This window comes from Rhinoraja longicauda, chromosome 36, assembly GCF_053455715.1.
Source record: "Rhinoraja longicauda isolate Sanriku21f chromosome 36, sRhiLon1.1, whole genome shotgun sequence".
NCBI lineage: Eukaryota > Metazoa > Chordata > Chondrichthyes > Rajiformes > Arhynchobatidae > Rhinoraja > Rhinoraja longicauda.
Genome location: NC_135988.1, coordinates 136,311 through 157,247, shown reverse-complemented (window position 1 = coordinate 157,247; position 20,937 = coordinate 136,311). Strand labels below are relative to the sequence as shown.

General features: G+C 46.0%; 1 protein-coding gene across 1 annotated transcript; it reads right to left on the bottom strand.

Annotated features, from left to right (window-relative positions):
• Positions 1 to 363: 363 nt before the first annotated feature.
• LOC144610226 (scavenger receptor cysteine-rich type 1 protein M130-like) lies at positions 364 to 20,582 on the bottom strand. The gene is made up of 9 exons (XM_078428822.1): positions 20,402 to 20,582; positions 19,009 to 19,257; positions 13,322 to 13,540; positions 10,187 to 10,513; positions 6,489 to 6,794; positions 5,250 to 5,567; positions 3,784 to 4,095; positions 2,091 to 2,222; positions 364 to 509 (listed from the first exon to the last, which is right to left on the bottom strand). Exons 1-9 carry the CDS (start codon positions 20,580 to 20,582, stop codon positions 364 to 366), a joined length of 2,190 nt encoding a protein of 729 aa, XP_078284948.1.
• Between the last annotated feature and the right edge of the window lie 355 nt (positions 20,583 to 20,937).

Below are 20,937 nucleotides of genomic sequence, written 5' to 3'. Positions count from 1 at the left end.
CCCACCTGTCATTTACCAGAACTTTGAGCAGCATTTGGGGAGAAGGCAGGAACGGGGTACTGATTGTGAATGATCAGCCATGATCACATTGAATGGTGGTGCTGGCTCGGAGGGCCGAATGGCATACTCCTGCACCTATTGTCTATTGTCATTTCCTCACGCCTTTTCCTATCAACCATCTCCGCTCTACTCCAGACATGAAGAGGGGTACGAACACGAACGGTCATCTGTAGATTTTCCTTCATAGATTCTGCCTGACCCGCTGCGTTGCTCCAACAGTTTGCTTTTGTCTGATTTATCCGCTACTATGATTTTCTTTTTAATCAGTGATCATTAATACGGTTATTGGAGTGGAGGGGATATTTATCGCTGAAGAGCGACTGTCGAGTGCAGATACACACCTGAATCATCCGTCTGACTGAAATTCTTTCCAGGGAGAATATCCTCAATCTCTTCATAAATTGCTTCGTAAAAGCCAAAGGTCGAACCCTTGCCTCTCATCACCGCACCTGTTGAAAGGAGAGTGTGGGGTAACTTGTGGATATACAGGATTAGTATTCAACAGTTAGTCCTTTGCATATGACATGTAAAATTAGGAAACGTTGATATTCAAGGTAAACTGTTGATGGGCGTTACAATAGCCTCCTCTTGAATGTCACTAAAACAAAGGAGCTGATTGTGGACTTCAGAAGAGCTAAACATCCAAGGACGTACACGCCACTGGAGATAAATGGGTCTGTTGTGGATAGGGTGAGCAGTTTTAAATACTTGGGAGTCCGCATCGCAGAGGATCTGACGTGGGCAACGCACATTGCCGCACTGGTGGGTAAGGCTAAGCAGCGCCTTTACCACCTTAGACAACTGAGGAAATTCAGAGTGTCTCTGAGGATCCTTCATTGCTTCTACTCTGGGGCTGTAGAGAGCATCCTGTCCGGCAACATTACAGTCTGGTTTGGGAACAGCTCTGCCCAGGACAGGATGGCCCTGCAGAGAGTAGTGCGTTCGGCAGAACGCACCATGGGAACTACACTCGTCCCCCTGCAGGACCTATACATCAGGAGGTGCAGATCCAGAGCAAGCAAGATCATGAGGGACCCCTGCCACCCCAGTAACGGACTGTTCCAGATGCTACGATCAGGCAAACGCCTCCGCTGTGAAAACGGAGAGGATGAGACGGAGCTTCTTCCCACAGGCCATCAGGACTGTCAACTTTTATAACCCCAGAGACTAAATTTTTGTCGACACTAATAGTGACTTATTAACTTTATTTATATGCTGTAACTGTAATTCTTTTTGTGCACAACCCGCAGGCATTGCCACTTTCATTTCACTGCACATCGTGTATGTGTATGTGACAAATAAATTTGACTTGACTTGACTTGACTTGAAGAATTGCGCAAGAGGTCCAATGGTTCCTTGCAGAAATTAGCGAATTCTACGAACATCAAGAAGATCACAGCTAGTGTGCATCAGTAGGAAGCAGTTCTTTGTTTCTGTTCCGTTCCGGCAAAGCCGTTCAAAGACTGATTGCATTCGCAAATGCACACGGATGGTACGAGTGTGGCAGCGGGTGATAAGGCGATGAGGTTTCCACAGGTTTGTCAATTTAGGAAGTGGAAAAGACAGATTGTGTTGTATCAAATACATTGAAGGAGATGGGGAATGAAGCACTGCAGGAACATAGAACGTGAGGAAAGCGCAAGCTTGAGATTTGGGGATAGAACCTCATAAGAATATTGGCGATTGTGCAGCGCATCCACGAAACTGGGTTGAGCAGGATGTTGAATGGAATGTTGATTAACAGTCAAATGAACAATTGAGGGGGAACCCAAACAAGAATCAATTTAACATTCTGTGCTATTACGACAAATTGCTCTTTCCAATAGGAACCATTGAAGACCATCTCATTCCGCACTTAGTTGCATGTACTGCTCATAATGCAAGAAAGAGCACATGGAAAGTGAACGAAAGTCTCTTCATGCTATGAATGAATGAATGAATGAATAAATGAATGAATGGATAAGTTTATTGGCCAAGTATGTGCTATGAAATATATTCTGGAATAATAACGCTGTAAAGTTGAACCTCACCTCTTTTTGCCGATTGCCTGCATGTTATTATCACCAGTGTGACAAATTCAACGACGAGGAGGATTCCGAGAGTTGCGCAAACCACAACAGCCACGGAGGGCGGCTTGTTTTCCAACTTTGAAATTAAAATTCCTGGATAAATGGAAAACAGATGCTGTTGGTCCCAAGTGTAAAAATTTCCAGGGACCATTGATGAATTTGAAAAAGCTGGTTGTGCATCTTGCTTTGCTTGGAATGTTCCAAAAACCCTATCACGCATTGCACCAGAAGAACGGGTGAGCGGAAAACCATAATAAAGCCCAAGTCTCTATCGTGTTGTGCGGATTGGTATAAATAGAAAATATACTAGAAAGTCCTGATTCCTCACCAGTGACGCCTTGTATCCAGCCAACAGCTGCAATATTGTATTCAGGCATATCATATCATATCATATATCTACAGCCGGAAACAGGCCTTTTCGGCCCTCCAAGTCCGTGCCGCCCAGTGATCCCCGTACATTAACACTATCCTACACCCACTAGGGACAATTTTTACATTTACCCAGCCAATTAACCTACATACCTGTACGTCTTTGGAGTGTGGGAGGAAACCGAAGATCTCGGAGAAAACCCACGCAGGTCACGGGGAGAACGTACAAACTCCTTACAGTGCAGCACCCGTAGTCAGGATCGAACCTGCGTCTCCGGCGCTGCATTCGCTGTAAAGCAGCAACTCTACCGCTGCGCTACCGTGCCGCCCGGCATAATTATGCTACCGGCATAATGTGCATCCACACCGCATACACACTGCTTGGCACTGACCACGATGCCATGAAATCCAAATCAGAAGAACACAAAGGATATGGAAGTGCATAACTCTAAATTCCTGCTTGATATGATGCAGTTTACAAAAAACTTGACATCTATAATATGTACTATGGGTAACATATCAAGCAGTCCATGATATTAGTTTCAGTTTCAGCAGTCCATCAATTCATAAGCTCCTATGTTCCAGGAGCAGAATAAGGCCATCAAGTACACTCCGCCCTTCAATCATGGCCGATCTACCTTTCCCTCTTCACCCCATTCAACTGCCTTCGCCCCATAAGCCCGGACACCTGCTCGACAACATCTTACTAAAGAGCATGCGCTGTTTTCACTGAATCGATATGCCACCAAACATAGGAACACTCACCTACAAATTCTTCCCAATTTCACGAATTATCTTGGTTCCAACACATGGTACCAGTTAATTAACAGTCATTAATCAAAGGTCAGTTATCCTTGCCGAAAGGCGCAATATGATTCCTTTTACTAACACTTCCTGAGAAGAAAATACTGCAACGAGTCGAATACCCTGTCTTGTCACGGAGATATTTGGATGGAGCTGGATGCAAGTCCTGTTTCACGTGTCGAGTCAGCCAATCTGAAAACTACCTATCATGTTCTCAGCAATTAGCAAACAGTAGCAAGCGAATACCAACACTGTTTGCATAGCGTATAGTCTAATGGTCAACGTCGCATGAATAACATATATCTGAAGTGCGGGAGCCAGAGGGAATCAAAACTGGACGTGGATATTGTTTTAGAGAGTTTTTAGCAACGCCAACTCTTTAGGTTTTCAATTAAAAAAACAAAAACAATATAAAAATAATTTCATAACCTATGAAATTAAAGGGGTGTAGGGATCGGGGAATATACCGAACAACACGTACTAGAACAGGTGACAAAGACATCTTCCTTGTGATCACAGTCATGTTGACCGAGCGGTGACGACAGACAACTGGTCAGCAATGATTCAGCTCCTGTGCATTTCACTTCATCGAGCCAGATTTCACCTGAGGCCGGGGCAATGGCAGCCGCTTCTCGAGTCCAAAGAGCAGAGCCGCAGCCCAACTGTCTGCAGACCACATTGGCATCGGCGAGATCCCAGGAGTCATCACACACCGTTCCCCAGCTGTTATTGAACAATATCACAAGCCTTCCGGAGCAATTGTTGCTGCCGCCATCAAGCCGCAATTGCAGGTCTATTAGTGAAGTTAAATAAAATACTCCGTTACAAATACGTGAGTGCTGAAGTAATCCAGCGGTTCAGATAGCATTTCTGGATGACATGTGCGGGTGACGTTTCGGATCTGGACGCATCTTCAGACTAATTCTAGTAAGGGGGGGGGGGGGGGTAGCTGCAAGAGAGATGAAGGCGGGTCTAATCTAGGCAAGGTGGGCGGGGATGTGGGTGGTGTAGTTCATGTTCATAAGTTGCAGGAGAAGAATGAGACCATTCGGCCCATCGTCTACGCCGTTCAGCCATGGTTGTCTTCGCTGCTCAACTCCATTCTTCTGCCTTGTCCCCAATACCTCTGCCCAGACGAACTATATCCTTGTTTATACTGGTGGATAGGAGCGCGAGCAGATCTATGGGATGCATGGGAGACAGGAACGAGGGAACCACCGTGGAGGTGAAACAACATTTACAAAGAAAAAAAAAATTCGAATGTAAGAGAGCGGAAAGTCTCATTTTAGGAGTAGATGCGATGGAGCCCGAGAATTTGAGAGTAGGCGTTTGGCGTCAGTGCAATAGTGGAAGTCAGTGAGATGATAGTAGATGAAGGAGGAGGTGTGAGGACAGGGGCACTTCCTGTCAAATCGATACTTGACTCGATATTCCGTTCCCTGTGATGGAGATAGAGGTCAAGCAAGGAGAGAGAAGTGTCAGGGAGAGAGTTCAAGTGAATTTCATGGCATACTGGAAGCTAGTTTATGAAGTCAATGAGTTCTACGTGGGTGCAGGATGCAGTCCCGAAGCGATTGTCGAAGTAGCGAGGAAAGAGTTTGGGGAATGATGCCAGTGCACGTTGGAAGAAGGACTGTTCACAGGCAGATATACATGGCCCCATGGCTACACGTTTAACGAGAAGAACGTGAGAGAAGTCAAAAGAGAAGTTGTTGAGGTTGAGGACAATAATCAGTTATTTAGTAGTCACTTATTAAACAAACATCCGGGGTTGACAAGCAGTAGAATGACTCGCCTGGTAAACGGCGAGATTTAGATTCATTTCCACCGTCGCAGCCTTTCCCGCTGGATGTCTCGGGCATTTCAGCATCTGTTGAGAACAGTGAAATGTTGGCGGATTTACGCGCGTGTTTAATATGCCATTCTATGCTGACTTTCCTATGTTACCTCCACATGAAACGCCTGCATCCTCGTTGTGGCGACAGTTGTGTTGTCCCCAAGGGTCATATTGGCACTGCCAAAGGGCTGACTCGTGCGAGCTACATTTCATCTCATCCATCCATATGGGCCCAGATCCTTCTCCATATTTCTTGGCGTAATAATCAATAAATACGAGGAGTCCACATTTCATTTGTTTACAGATCACTTCCGCATCTTGTCTCTCAAGCTTCTCGGAGCAGACTGTTCCCCATGTCCCGTTGTGCCACACTTCCACTCTCCCTTCACACCGCCGCTCTCCGTTCACCAGGCGCATCTCTTTGTGTTCTGTGAAGGGAACACATGAGATATATAGGTCATCATAATATGTATCCATCCCGCTGATAGCAAAAACCACGCATGAGAAAGGTCTGGTTCAACAAAAGCAGATGTCGCTGAAAAAACTCAACAGGGGCTGGTAGTCGAGAACAGATTGGTGAAGAGGGAATCACAAGGTCAGCTGTTCTATTGTATCGCTGAAAGTGGAGGTCAGGGACATATGTGTGTTAAGTGGTGCAATCTTGTTTCAGTTCTGCGACCGATCTGACCCTGAGAGCACATACTCCATTTAATTAAACCGATTATTTAAAGTCGAGCGGAAAATTTCAAATCATGATCCCCAGAGCAAGAGTATGAAATAAAAAGGGGTCAAGGGAATATCTCACGTTCATACAAGAAAATAACACCGAACCGGTCAGCACAGGAACAGGTTCCTCCGCCCACAATGTATGTGCCGAAAATGCCGAAAGGATAAACATCTCGTCTGGCTGTTTCGGAAAATATGGACAAATTGCGTGTCCCCTGACAACAGCCGAGGGCGAAATGAGATAGGTACACGGGAGGTGGGGAGAGATTGGTGTAGCTGAGTAGAAAACCTATTCAGAGAGAGGTATCACAAAATGCTGAAGTAACTCAGCGGGTCAGGCAGCATCTCTGGAGAGAAGGAATGGGTGACGTTTGGGGTCGAGATCGTTCTTCAGACTGATTTTGTGTATGCCTGACCCGCTGAATTACTCCAGCATTTTGTGATACCTTCGATTTGTACCAGCATCTGCAGTTATTTTCCTACACTCCTATGCAGAGAGAGGACTCTATTCCATCATCGAGATTCAATGCTCGCAGTGTGTGCGATAAATTATTGAATACATCTCCGGAATGAGGTTTCCCACTCTGTGCTGCAGAAAAACAGTGGACCGAAAGTATCCTTACCAGAACATTTCACCGTCACATCCTCCTTATGACTGCAATCGTGCCGACCCCACGGTGCGGAGGAACAGTTCCAGAGGTATGATTCGTTACCCGAGCATCTTACTTCATCCAACCAAATCTGGCCATTAGCTCGTCCACAGAATCCCGGAATTTTATCTTCCACAGCATATCCGCAACCTAGCTGCCTGCAGACCACGTTAGCGTCGACCAGATCCCAGGAGTCATCACAAACTGTGCCCCAAGACCCACGGTAATAAATCTCCACTCGTCCAGCACATGTACTTCCACCCCCAGCCACCCGTAATTGGAGATGGTCTGTTGAACAAATACACACGAGTTGTTATTTATTTTATTTTTTAAATTTATTTGAAAAAGGGACAGTGTAAATTAATTGACATTCCAACAAATGTAAGTGTACTCGAGTTAGCCGACAGGCTATTTTTCATCGACAGTCCCTTAGCCTGATGTTGTTGGGCATCCAAGAAAAGAAATACAATGCAATATGTACAATAGTTAAAAACGTTGTACATTACCATACAAAGCAATACAGTTAAATAAAATGAGCAGTCAAAACCCAAATCGCAGATGTAAAAATGTGTGAGTACAGCCTTAATTTAAAGTTTGCATTTTTTAAATTTAAGTTTTAAAAGTCACGTTCAAGTTGGATAAAACTAGCATCAGTGTTGACATTTTTTGGTTCTCAATAAGCCATTAATCACACCATTGCAATGTCAACGTTCTTCTGCGTCTTCTGCAACCACAGCCCTCGGAATCTACCCCTAGGGAAGTTGCCCTGTGTTGTTCCAACCACATGGCGGCGTTACTTGTCCACATTTCTCTCACACACCATCACCCTCCCCACACTCACCATCGCCTGCTCTCTGGAGCTGCTGATCCGTTCTGCAGACTGGAAATGGAGCGGGCCCTCCCACAGTGGATGTCTCTATATGTGGATAACCCCCCTCTTTACACTCAGGTCCGAGAGTGGGGAATGTTGCAAAGGCACTGCCATGTATTTTGTTTTAAGTTGCTTTGCAGTCTCGTGGGAGCTAACTCTTCAGCGGCGCAGCTGGTAATGCTGTGGTCTCACACTACCTGAGACCCCGGTTCGATCCTGACCTCAGGTACTGTCTGTGTGGAGTTCACACGTTTCACACGTGACCAAATGGGTTTCACCCAGATCCTAAAGACTGGCGCGTTTGTAGGTTAAATGGCCTCCGTTAACCCCCCCCCCCCCCCCCCCCAGCAGTGGGACAATAGAGAACCAATGTAAATGGGTAATCAATCTTCGGGGTGGACTCAATGGGCCGAAGGGCCTGTTTCCATGATGTATCTTTAAACTAAATTATAACTTTCTCCAGGCTAATATATAAATGTGTATGCGCTGATGTGTGCGTACGTATGTGCCTGTTGGTGGGATAGTGTTTGTGTATGAGTGTGTGTGTGTGTGATAGTATTTGTGTGTGAGTGTGTGTGTGTGTGTGTGTGTGTGTGTGTGTGTGTGTGTGTGTGTGTGTGTGTGTATGTGTGTGTGTGGGTGGTTGTGTGTATGCGCCTCGAATATTGTACAGGTCTCCAGCATAGTTGAAAGGGATCTCAGATATGTAATGTATATTTTATCAACAAGGAATTTAAGTTGGTAAATAAAGATATGCTATTTCGGACCATTGATTAGATTGAACCTAACGGATAAATAAAGCATTCTTCATTTTCCGTGCTCTCCCAACATGACAAGTCGAAAACCCAGGTGGCGTATTTGATTTTACAACTCGAAATTTCTGGAGTCACGAACAGTCATTACAATTTCTAAGTTGAATCTTCACGACAATATTCACCTGAGCACAGGACTCCAACGCCGGTGCTGTCGTTGGATATCGGATTCAGCGTAAATGTGTTACACTTTCGGAGCTGCGACTCGTTTCCTTCACACTGGACGTTGTTCACCCACGCGGGCAGCTCACCCTCTCCGTACCTTGAAGAGTTGTATGCGAATATGGCGTAGCCGCAGCCCAACTCTCTGCAGACAACGTTGGAATCATTGATGTTCCAGGCGCTATCCTGCACTCTCACCCATCTGCCATTGTGGTAAACCTCCACTCGGCCGTCGCAGCGGCTGGTTCCATTGATCAGTCTCAGAGACCAACTTTCATCTACAAAACAAAACATGTTGGGTTAAGCAATTAAACTGAAGCCATAACATCCAATAACGTCTCAGCATTTACCTGGTCATCTATTAGTTTTAAGGATTATTTTCTGCATCAATTGTCCACATTTCACATTGGCAGTTAAACTGCATAGAAGCATTCCACCCACGTCTACATAAAACAATGCCGAGAAACCTATGTGACTCGCCAAGAGAAATGGGCCCAGTAACAAGGAATAAACTGGCTATTGAAGAAAAACTAATAAATGATAACACAAGGATCAAAACAGTTTTTCCAGGTGAGGCAGAGGTTCACCTTCACCTCCTCCAACCTCATCTATTGTATCCGCTGTTCCAGATGTCAACTTCTCTACGTCGGCGAGACCAAACGCAGGCTCGGCGATCGTTTCGCTCAAGACCTTCGCTCAGTCCGCCTTCACCAACCTGATCTCCCGGTGGCTGAACACTTCAACTCCCCCTCCCACTCCCAGTCTGACCTTTCTGCCATGGGCCTCGTCCATTGTCATAGTGAGGCTCACCGCAAATTGGAGGGAAAGCATCTTATATTTCGCTTGGGCAGCTACAGCCCAGCGGTATGAGCAATGATTTCCCTAACTTCAGTTAGTTCATCTGTCCCTCCCTTTCCCCTCACCCTTCCCAGTTCTCCCACTGTCTTCCTGTCTCCCACTGGATCCTATCTTCGTCCCGTCCCCTCCCCTCACATCAGTCTGAAGAAGGGCCTCGACCTGAAACGTCACCCATTCCTTCTCTCCTGAGATGCTGACTGACCCGTTGAGTTACTCCTGCATTTTGTGATACCATTCCTGGAACCATACCATGCCATGAAAAAATGATTCTTCCATTTCTCATTCCATATTGCAGATGCTGGTTTAAACCGAAGATAGACGCAAAAAGCTACAGTAATTGAGCGGGTCAGATAGCATCTCTGGAGAAAAGGAATAGATGACTAAAGAAGGGTCTCGACCAGAAAAGTCAACTATCCTGACGCTGTCTGACCCGCTGAGTTACTCCAGGTTTTAGAGTCTAGCTCTTGAAAGAATGCATGACTTTACCACTAAGCCATTTCAAATTTCATGTCCCATTCTTCCTAGAACGTCTTTCTCAGATCTCTGCAGCAGTGTGATTTATTTATATATGTGTATTGTTGCAGTGAACCGATAATTAGAACCTGACTGTACAAATCGCCATTCACCTCTATCCTTAGTAACATAATTCAGTAAACAGTTATTATCCTTCGTAATGTCCTTACTATCTTTACTAGCTACAATCTCTGTTACCATCCATAGAAACAATTTCATAAACGAAACAATTCTGCACTGCGTCCTCAAATTCAGTCTATCGGTGGATGACAATGCCGCATAACAATTGCCCCCTGTACCCTATCAGTGGGGGATGGGAAAGAAGGCACCTGAAGTCCTTCTAAAAAGAAAATAAAGATGGTCCTCAGGAAACGGCAGGTGTTTTCAATGGTTAAAAGATTCACCATGTAAACATCCCTGCGACTGGGCAACTCTGTTTTTCAGTTCAATGACATTTGGTGACTCACCTGAGCAGATGAGACCGGCGTCGTTACTGTGTGAACAACTCATCTGATCCCTGGGTAAGACTGGACAGTCAGCTAATCGGGACTCGTTCCCCCGACAGTGGTAGTTCTCCTTCCACACAGGGCCGGATCCTCGGCCAAAGTAAGCACCTCCGGGAGTTGCCTTCACTGCGCCGCACTGTAGTTGTTCACAGACCACGCCGGCATCAAGCAAGCTAAAGTACTGATCGCAAACTGTCCCCCACTCGTCTCCATGTAGAACTTCCACCCGGCCAGAGCATCTATCCTTCCCACCCACCAGTCGTGGTCCATGGTTCCCTGTTTTAAAGGGAATAAATGAAGACAGTTAAATACTCCCACTAAGAATAAAGGGAAATTATGAAAGGGAGAGAGAGATTGTTTGTTTATTTTTGCTCATTTTCTAACCGTCCACCTTCCAAGTGTGTCTGTGTGGTGATATTTCAATACACACCATGAATAGTGTACCGGCTTCAACACGGCACGTCGGGGTCGTCATTTTACAAGACTTTAGTTTTAAGTCCTGTACAAATTTGTTCAGATCTGGTCTGCAGTACTTACGGTTTTTGAGCGTTCACCAGAATGACCACCACTACCTGAAACTTTATATATGCTGGTAGCAAGAAGGCCTTCCGTGAGTATTTCATCAAGCCCGCCCCTGGTCAAGTTGATGGTCTTGTAATTGTACACTTCATTTTTCAACACACTACTACATCGGCCGTATTTTTTTTACCCACTCGCTTTCACTTATGTATCGCCCAATGGCTTCTCGCACAAGAAAAACCAGCAGAATTTGGGAACAACGAAGCGCAGATGCTGGTTCCGAGTGAAAGGCACAGGGGGCTGCAGCAACTCCAATTAATTGCTAAGATAGACTCAACATTTTATAAAATTAATCTGCTAAATTATTTCCTTATTCCGCTGTTTAAATTCTCCCTACGTGTCGGTAAGTTACAGTGTTTTCGTTTCTCAATGTTCTCTCTGTCCTTTGCCGAATTTTAATTTTTCTTTGTCACCGCGTTTTCTGGAAACGTTAAGCCAACCCATCAAATTTTCCATTTTGCAAGGATTAAATTTCCCTCTGCTCATGCCGGCAAATAGTTGATATTTCCCCTTGCCAATCCTTTCTTTTGCTAAATGCCACAATATTAAAATTCATCATGCGTACTGTTTTCACTGGCCTATTATATGTGTTCATTTTTCCTTCATTCTATGTTTCCAATTTTGGGTTGGACGAGGTGGAGGGCAGATGTGGGGATGAAACCCATTATGACTTTGTGTCTTTCTACTTTAAAGCAATTCCTTTACCATGTTCCATTTTCCCATTAGTTTACTTCGCTCCTGACTCCTGTCAGGTTCGCATCCCCACGGCACACTGGTTTAAACCTTCGTTATGGACACAAATACATTATTCTATAAGAAAATAACTGCAGGTGCTGGTACAAATCGAAGGTATTTTTTCACAAAATACTGGAGTAACTCAGCAGGTCAGGCAGCATCTCGGGAGAGAAGGAATGGGTGACTTTTCGGGTCGAGACCCTTCTTCAGACTGATGTCAGGGGGGCGGGACAAAGGAAGGGTATAGGTGGAGACAGGAAGATAGAGAGAGATCTGGGAAGGAGGAGGGGAAGAGAGGGACAGAGGAACTACCTAAAGTTGGAAAAGTCGATGTTCATACAACTGGGCTGCAAGCTGCCCAGGCGAAATATGAGGTGCTGTTCCTCCAATTTCCGGTGGGCCTCACTATGGCACTGGAGGAGGCCCATGACAGAAAGGTCAAACTGGGAATGGGAGGGGGAGTTGAAGTGCTCGGCCACCGGGAGACCAGTTTGGTCAATGCGGACCGAGCGCAGGTGTTGAGCGAAGCGATCGCCAAGCCTGCGCTTGGTTTCGCCGATGTAAATAATTCTGGTACATTATTCTGGTTCCCCATCCTCTCCTCCCGGTAACTCTTTGGACCTCATTGTTTCAAAACCGTCATAGTCTTAATTTAATTTATTCATCCAGTTCTGTATTTTGTCTCCATACTGTTATCCAGCGTTGCTTCATCTTGGCGTGATATGGTCTCTGATGACACTCTCTTCACTCTCAGAGTGATCAGGAAGTTATTTCCTTGTACAATATTGTAAATGCTAATGGGAAGTAATCGTTCTGATGCACTAATTGGTTCCCCATTTAGAAAAGGATCACATGACCAAAAATTCATCCCTGACAACAAAAAAAAATTATAGGATAAATATACATTTAATCGTCATGCATTCTTCTGACGTTTCTTTCTATCTGTGGTACTGGCAGTTGCATCATCTTCTATAACCCCCACCCCCATTCATCCGCACCACCGCTGGGAGTGCAGGGATACTTGCTTGTAGGTTTCTATGTTTAATCCTTTACATCTAAAGCCGTTCATGGTTTTCATTCCTGCAGCTAACTGTCGTTCCACTCAAAATGCACTAAGATTTTAGTGAAGAAGTAAATTTGTTTATAAACAACCCTGATTATTTTACTCCAGGGTAATTTTTGATTAGGATTCGTTCGACGATTGCTATTGCATCGCTTGGATATCACCTACTCAAGATACTTTTCGTTTCCTTCTTCTGAACTCCACATTGTAAACCAGGCCCCAAAGCAGAAGCGTCCGCGTCGCGGGGCTGGAAACTAGAAGTGTCCTGAGCTAATTCTGCTACCACCATCATCTACTGTACAAGTGAGGCTCCCACTTATCGTCGCCGGAAGCTTGCGCCCATTTCAGGAATGACGATGATAGTGATGTGACATTTGAATGATGGACGTGAAAGAAGAAGTTTATAAACCATCAATAATTTTGGACTAAAGGAAAAGTTTCAAATAATTTTAGCCAGTTAAAACGTTTGTCAATATCACATCAAAGTCGTGTGTTGCTCAATCATATCCCAGCATTTTATAACCCTTTATTAAAAGTAAATGGCGAGATATCATCCCAATCTTCCAAGTACAACGAGTGTTTATTAATAATTAGTTTCCAAAGCTGACACTCACCAGAACAGATCACACTGACGTCGCTCGTGTGGTTGCAATGAAGAGTTCCTAACGAACGCGGACAGTCCCCTAGGATTGTCTCATCACCCTTACATTCAAATACATCGTTGAGTACAAGGCCAGTTCCCTTTCCAAAATAAGCCCCTCTCGGAACAGACACGGCGACTCCACAATGAAGCTGACTGCACACCACATCTGCATCATCCATATCCCAGTCCAGGTCACACACGGTTCCCCAGGTTTCACCAGACTGCACTTCCAGTCTTCCCGAGCATTGGTCACCTTTGGGTACCAATCTTGGCACTCTGTGATCTGAGAAAAATATAAAAGATAATCATGAAAGCCACAATTATGAAGACAATTTACAAACACATCTCCTGGAGTTCAGCACAAATCTAACGATCAGCGAGAACCTTTCCTGTCCCTTACTAACGATATATGTGCTCCCCCATCTCCTCCTTCCTCTATTATGATGCGCTAAAATGCTGCGCACTATATTCGGCACTCTGTATCTTCTTCTTTGCACTAAATATTGTACTTAGGCATGGCTTGATTACCTACTGTATATATGTGTTGTGTATCTGATCTGTTTGCACAGCATTTAAAACAAAGCGTTTCACTCTACCTCAGTAACGTGACAATGATTAACCCTAACCTGATTCTACAAGTCGAATATAATTATTATTTATGCAACATTCCGTCCTGAAGAACTTGACAAATTCCACAAGCAAGACTGCGCTAACAGATCCAGTGTATCCGTCTGCTCCTGTCCCATCAAACTAATCTCTAAGTACAAACTGTGGAAAAAAATAACTGTAGTTGCTAGTTTAACCCAAAGATAGACACAATGTGCTGGCGTAACTCAGCGGGTCAGGCAGCAGCTCTGGAGAAAAAAGGAAGGGTGGCGTATCAGTTTGGTACTGACGAAGGGTTCCAACCCGAAACGTTACCTATCCTTCTTCGGAGAAGCTGCTGGACTCACTGTGTGATAGAGTCATAGAGTGGTACAATGTGGAAACAGGCCCTTCGGTCCAACTTTCCCACACCGGCCAGCAATGTCCCGGCTACACTAGTCCCACCTGCCTGCGCTTTGTCCATAACCCTCCAAACCTGTCCTATCCATGTACACGTCTAACTGTTTCTTAAACGATGGGATAGTCCCAGCTTCAACTACCTCCTCTGGAAGCTTGGTCCATACACCCACCACCCTTTGTGTGAAAAGGTTACCACTCGGATTCCTATTAAATATTTTTCCCTTCACCTTGAACCTATGTCCTCTGGTCCTCGATTCCCATACTCTGAGCAAGAGACTCTGTGCATCTACCCGACCTATTCCTCTCATGATTTTGTACACCTCTATAAGACCCCCCCCCCCTCCCCTCATCCTCCTGCGCTCCTTGGAATTGAGACCCAGCCTGCTCAACCCCTCCCTATAGCTCACCCTCTAGTCCTGGCAACTTCCTCGTAAATCTTTTCTGAACCCTTTCAAGCTTGACAATATCTTTCCCATACATGGTGCCTAGAACTGAACACAATATTCTAAATGCTGTCTCGCCAACGACTTATACAACTACAACATGACCTCCTGCACTTTCTATCTATCTTTCATCTCAAGGTACCTCGGTTATATCTTATCAACCCTTGGCCCTTTCAACGTCGCCTGCCCGCTCAAACCTGCCACGCCCAAAAGTGTGGCGCACAGGTCTGTGCGGGTCGAATTTGTCCCCTGAGCTGGGGCTCTGAAACTCCAGCCCGACCAGAGCTGAGTGAACCATGAGACCGTCAGTTCTAGGAGAAGAATTAGGGCATTTGGCCCATCGTCTATTCCACCATTCAATCGTGGCTGATCTATCTTTCCCTCTCAACCCCATTCTCCTGCTTTCTCCTCATAACCCGTGACACCCTTATTAAACAAGAACCTGTCAATCCCCGCCTTACAAACCTCCATTGAGTTGACATCCACAGCCATTTGGAGCAATGAATTACACAGATTCGTTATTCTGTGACAAAAGAAATTCTTCCTCTTCCCTTTCCAAAGTTACGTCCTTTTTTTCTGAGGCTATGGCCTTTGGTCCTAGACTCTCCCATGAGCGGAAACCCTCTCCATATTCACTCTACCCAGGCCTTTACTATTTGGTAAGTTTCAATTAGGGCCCCTTCTTCCTTCTGAATTCCGACGAGTACAGGCCCAGTGCCTTAAAACGCATCAAATGTTAACCCAATTATCCCTGGAATAATTCTTGGAAACCTCCTCTGGACCTTCCCCAACGCCATCACATCCGTTCCCATTGCCGACTTTCGCGGCTGACCTCGAACACCCCCCTCCTTCCCCCAAGGCCTCTGTTGATCCGGCAAAACGATAATCTAGAAAGGCTCTGGGGAAAAAACGATGCGGTAAAATCGGTGGTGAACCTCTCTTCTCTCTCAGTTCGGTACCCACCGGTTTGAACATTGAACTCCCCAATTTTAAGATATTCCCGCCCAATCGCCCCTTTTCCCTTCCCCCACCCGTCACCCGTGGCCACACATCTCGACCCCCATCTCCCACCACAATAATCACCTTGATCCTTCTCCTGCCTCGATATACATTTTCAGTCCCTGTCACATACTTTACTTTTAATGCTGGTCTTTCACTTCGCGTTTGTCCAACTACACCCCAGTCCCTCCAGTTTTATATTTTACACGCCTTGTCTTTTTCTTATCTGGCAATCTTTTGTCTTCTTTTCATTTCTAACCTTTTTAAATTTCCTTAATCCATTTGGCAATTGTTGTCGGGAATGTTGAGAACTATAAGGAGGATGAGAAGGTTATAATTTGGTTAATCCTCGAGCTCACACACTGGGCAGAATAGCAAAGCTGAAACATTCTGATGAAGAGCAAGCTTTCCTATTTATTGGTGGGGAAGATAGTCCTTCCTAGTTCTGTCTAGGTTCTTATCTCTTACATTCTTGTGATTACAGCTGCTTTTCGTCACCTGTGTTGAGCACCCAAGTCTCCAGAAAGTAAACGAAATACTTCATCTCACGAGTATAATCTCGACATTTATGGTATCTACTAATTAGATATATGGGAGGGAGATTTCTAAACAACTGGAAACGTAAGATTAAAGTTAACTTTGGGGAAAGACAAAGATGAAATGTGAGAGACATTGATTAATGGTGGTTACTTTCAAAACTGCAAGTGACCATTGTGTCATTCGAGTATAAGGTCATGCAGTTACTTTGGCTTGTTGAAGCAGTTGGGCTTGCTCTCACTGTTTCGCGATGTGCATCGCAAAGGCTTTTTAATAAACCGACTTGTTCGATAGACTCACCACTGATCTATGAACTATTTTATTTTGAGTCTGTGCCTGTATGAGTAAAGGTGGGCACTAAATGCTGGAGTAACTCAGCGGGTCAGGCAGCATCTCGGGTGAGAAGGAATGGGTGACGTTTCGGGTCCAGACCCTTCTTCAGTCGAAACGTCACCCATTCCTTCTCTCCAGAGATGCTGCCAAACCCGCTGAGTTACACCAGCATTTTGTGTCTATCTTCGAATTTAACCAGCATCTGCAGTTTTTTTCCTACCTGTATATGAGTGAAGTCAGATATAGGGTATGGGTAAAGTGCTAAATTCCATTCGACACCAATCAAGCGCCCTCCCCTTATCACCTATCACTTGCAAAGATTTGCGCCACTCTCATCTCTATGTTCTGGCACTCGCATCTGGCTTTCCATAATATGACTTGAGAAGATGCAGAACTCGCATCCGCCTTATTCCAAATATTCAGAGAAGACCTCGGCCTCTGCACGGCGAAAGAGGTGTTGACGGATTTAAGATCAAGATGCGAAACCCCTTTCACACAGTGGTGTACCAACGACCTAGAAACATAGACACGTAGAAAATAGGTGCAGGAGGAGGCCATTCGACTCTTCGAGCCAGCACCGCCATTCATTGATCGTCCACGATCAATAACCCGTGCCTGCCTTCTCCCCATATCCCTTGATTCCACTAGCCCCTGGAGCTCTATCTAACTCTCTCTTAAATTCATCCAGTGATTTGGCTTCCACTGCCCTCTGTGGCAGGGAATTCCACAAATCCACAACTCTCTGGGTGAAAATATTCCTTCTCACCTCAGTTTTAAATGGCCTCCCCTTTATTCTAAGACTGTGGCCCCTGGTTCTGTACTCGCCCAACATTGAGAACATTTTTCCTGTATCTAGCTTCTCCAGTCCTTTTATAATTTTATATGTTTCTATAAGATCCCCTCTCATCCTTCTAAACTCCAGTGAATATAAGCCTAGTCTTTTCAATCTTTCCTCATATGACAATCCCGCCATCCCAGTGATTTTCATCGTACTGTCACGTAGCTCCCAGTTATATTTCTATCGTCTAAAAGGCAGCACTCGGGAAAGATTACTAAAATGACTAAAGGACTAAAATGTTCATTTGGCTGGCAACATAATCATCCCTCCAGCACACCATAGGTTCATTCTCTCCATGACAGTGACTCATCACTGCTCCACAATAACCTGAACGTTGCACTTGAGAAGATGCACAGAAAGACAGAAAAATTGTTTCAGCGCCACCCGTAGATCCCCGCTCAGTCACATACCACATGGGCAAGTAAAACCTTCATAGGGCAGACGAGGACCGACCGCGAAAATAGATATTAAAATCTGGAGTAACTCAGCGGGTCGGGCAGCATCTCCGGAGAGGATGAATGGGTGACGTTTCGGGTCGAGACCCTTCTTCAAATTCGATGCTTTCTCATCGCTCTGCATCTTTCCAAGAAATCTCGAACTAAACCAGACTGCCAACTGCCACGCACTACACCACACAGGCAGTCAAGTGATGGGAAAATTATGTTGATCTTCCAGCGGTGCTGGTGAGAACCGTGCCGTACATATCCATGCGTAATCCGCCCCTCTGTGACCCTGACCCAGTGCCAGGTCCCCATATCTGAACGCACTGCAGATGCTGTGAATCTGATTGTAAACCAGGAAGCGTGGGCATTATTCATCAAGTCGGGCAGCACCCGCAGTGAGAAGCAGCGTCGCTGATTTATGTCAGAGACCTGGTGCTGCGTCCTGCAACTGCGGATGAACGCAGAGTTTGCAGAGAAGATGAGCAATGGAACGCGTTAACACTGCCACTCTCCCCACTGATGCTGCCTGACCGGTTGCTATGTAACTATGGGGATATTAGGGACGGCAGATGCTGAAAGCCGGCGCATGGAAACATCATTTCATAATTCGTGGAGATCTCTACCTAAAACCAAACTAATCACTGCCATTCAAGGGGGTGGAAGGCCACTACAACACACGGGCAGTTCGTGCTGCGAGGCTGTTGTTGATCATCCAGAGATGCTGGAGAAAAACACGGGGTCCGACAGCATCTGTAGGGGAGAGGAACCGGCCGAGCTCCTGCATCAGGTCTGAGAGTCTCAACATGATCCTCTCCCCACGCCATTCCCCGAAAGTTGCTGCTGAAACGCCCGAGTTTCTGGCCCTGTAATTGTACCGATCCAGAATATTTAATGTTCCGAATTATAGATGGTTAATTCAAATGCGAGTGGGAACCGTAACAGAATCGCACCGGAATAATACTAAAAAAAAACTGGATTTAATTTCAAATCACTCGCAAGGGGCCGTCAGTCCGGATACACCCCAGTCCCCGGGCAACCCGGAGTTATCACAGCGGCGGGAACCAAGGTATAAAAGAGTGATTTTTACCTTCACAGATGACGCCGGCATCGTTGGAGTGTGGATAGGGATAGTCCGTCCATGGCGCTGACTTACACTCCCGTAGAGCGGCCTCGCGCCCGCTGCACTTAACATTCCACGTCACAATGGGTCCTGACCCCTGTCCAAAGTGAGCTCCGCGCGGGGCTCCCACCGCGGCGCCGCAGCCTCGCTCCCGACACACCACAGCCGCGTCCGGCAGGTCCCAGCTGTAATCATCCACTGTCCTCCAGATCCCCTTGTAGTGAACCTCCACTCTCCCGGCGCAGGGACTGTTCCCGTTCACCAGCCTCAACCTCACGCTTTCTGAAAACAAACATCAGAACAGTTAAGAACCAACGTTAGTGCCGCTTTGAGCCGCGGGTCAGTCGGCGCTCCGCGCACCGGGCCGCCCTAGCTCCAGCCATTCAAACTCCACATGTCCCAGAGAATGACCAACGGGAGCACCCGGCTTTGGCAGACTCTGAATGAACTGTCACAGTGTGAAAAAAATTGCCAGTAGGTTGGTAAACGTCCGGAGAACCGGGGTCACCCAGTCCTTCCCGGGTAGAAGGCAGCGCCTTAGACACTCCGGACAGCCTTGTGCTCGTTTCCATCAGAGAATGCATTCTGTCTCTGATAAACTATCATTAATAATGATAATCTCTTTAGAATGGAAGTACACGGGACCCCCAGAGTTGGGCTGGTCTGTGTCTGACGAAAACTGCTGTGTTGAGTGGATGCAATTTCACGTTTAACTCTTGACAAATATCTAAATGGGAGGTGAAATATGCTGATCTCAGCAAAATCATCCAAACACATGAACTGCTTCGACTGCACTGGTGGTTAAGCGAGGGCTCAAACAATATTCGTGAAGTTACGGATACAAAGTGCTGGAGTCACTCGGCGGGTCAGGCTGCGAGGACTCAACGTGCTAGAGTTAATCAGCGGACACCTCTCCATGTTCTCCTGAGATGTTGCCTGTTCCACCGAAATACTCCAGTACTGTGTATTGGTTTTGTAAACCAGCATCCACCTCCAGTTTAAATTCCATTTGGAATATTTTGCAGGACCAAGAACCACCTGCAGTTCCTTGTGTCTCCAAAGTCAACTACAGGCCCGTTGCGATTCTCGGGGGAGCGGCTGATGAGCTGCTCGGGTCAGTGCCCCGCTGTACTCAAAGCTCATGTGACGGGCAGTGGAAGCCAACACTGGTGGGAGATGTGAAGGTATTCCTGGAATTGGACCAGAACGGTAGCGACATCTGGACTGGGTCCCCAACGCTCAAACGTGGGATGAGAAGTGGGAACACACTTGGAAAGAGGAACAATGTCAGCAGGGTCGATTTCCCACACTGCGTGTTCCAAGAACCTTACTGATCATCAGTCCGCCTATCACCGCAGAGGTGAAATAAAAATCTTCCGCGACAATCAATCTCACGCTTAAACCAGTGAAAATTAAGCGGAATTACCTGTAGGGTCAGCCTGACAATCCACAAGGCGGCCTGGAATGAGAAGTAAAGAATTAGATTTGGCTGTGTGACGGGTGGAGTGATGGGTTTGGGAAGTGGGGACGATGCAGGTCTCTTGGCCCACGGTGACCGCCCTATCGCCCATTGTGACCGATCTAGTTCGGGCAACTTCACTGCCCATTTTACGTAGCCCTGGAAAAACTTTACAATGCCAATCTAACTATTAATTCTGACGGGAAGGAGCATTCTGCGATTAATAGTGAACGACCCCCCCCCCCCCCCCTCCTTCCAACCCCACTTTGTTCCCCTACAAGTAAAACATGACAATGATCCGTTTTTGGTACACATGATAATCAAACACTCTTGACTTCTGACTTCTGAACGCTTCTGTTTGTCGGGTTCGTGCTATCGCTAGTTAAGATTCTGATTTCAATTTTAATTTCCACGGGCGATACAGAGAGAACTGATCCGTGTGTCAGACGAGTAGGAAAACAACTGCAGATGCTGGTACAAATCGAAGGTATCACAAAATGGTG

Excerpts from the sequence above, each read along its gene's own strand:
- LOC144610226 (XM_078428822.1), bottom strand. The coding sequence starts at position 20,582 with ATGGGCAGTGAAGTTGCCCGAACTAGATCGGTCACAATGGGCGATAGG. Across the intron at positions 10,514-13,321 it reads ACTCAACGATGTATTTGAAT|GGAACCATGGACCACGACTG; the intron begins GTAAGGGTGATG and ends CCTTTAAAACAG. Across the intron at positions 4,096-5,249 it reads TGCAGGCGTTTCATGTGGAG|ACCTGCAATTGCGGCTTGAT; the intron begins GTAACATAGGAA and ends CTTCACTAATAG.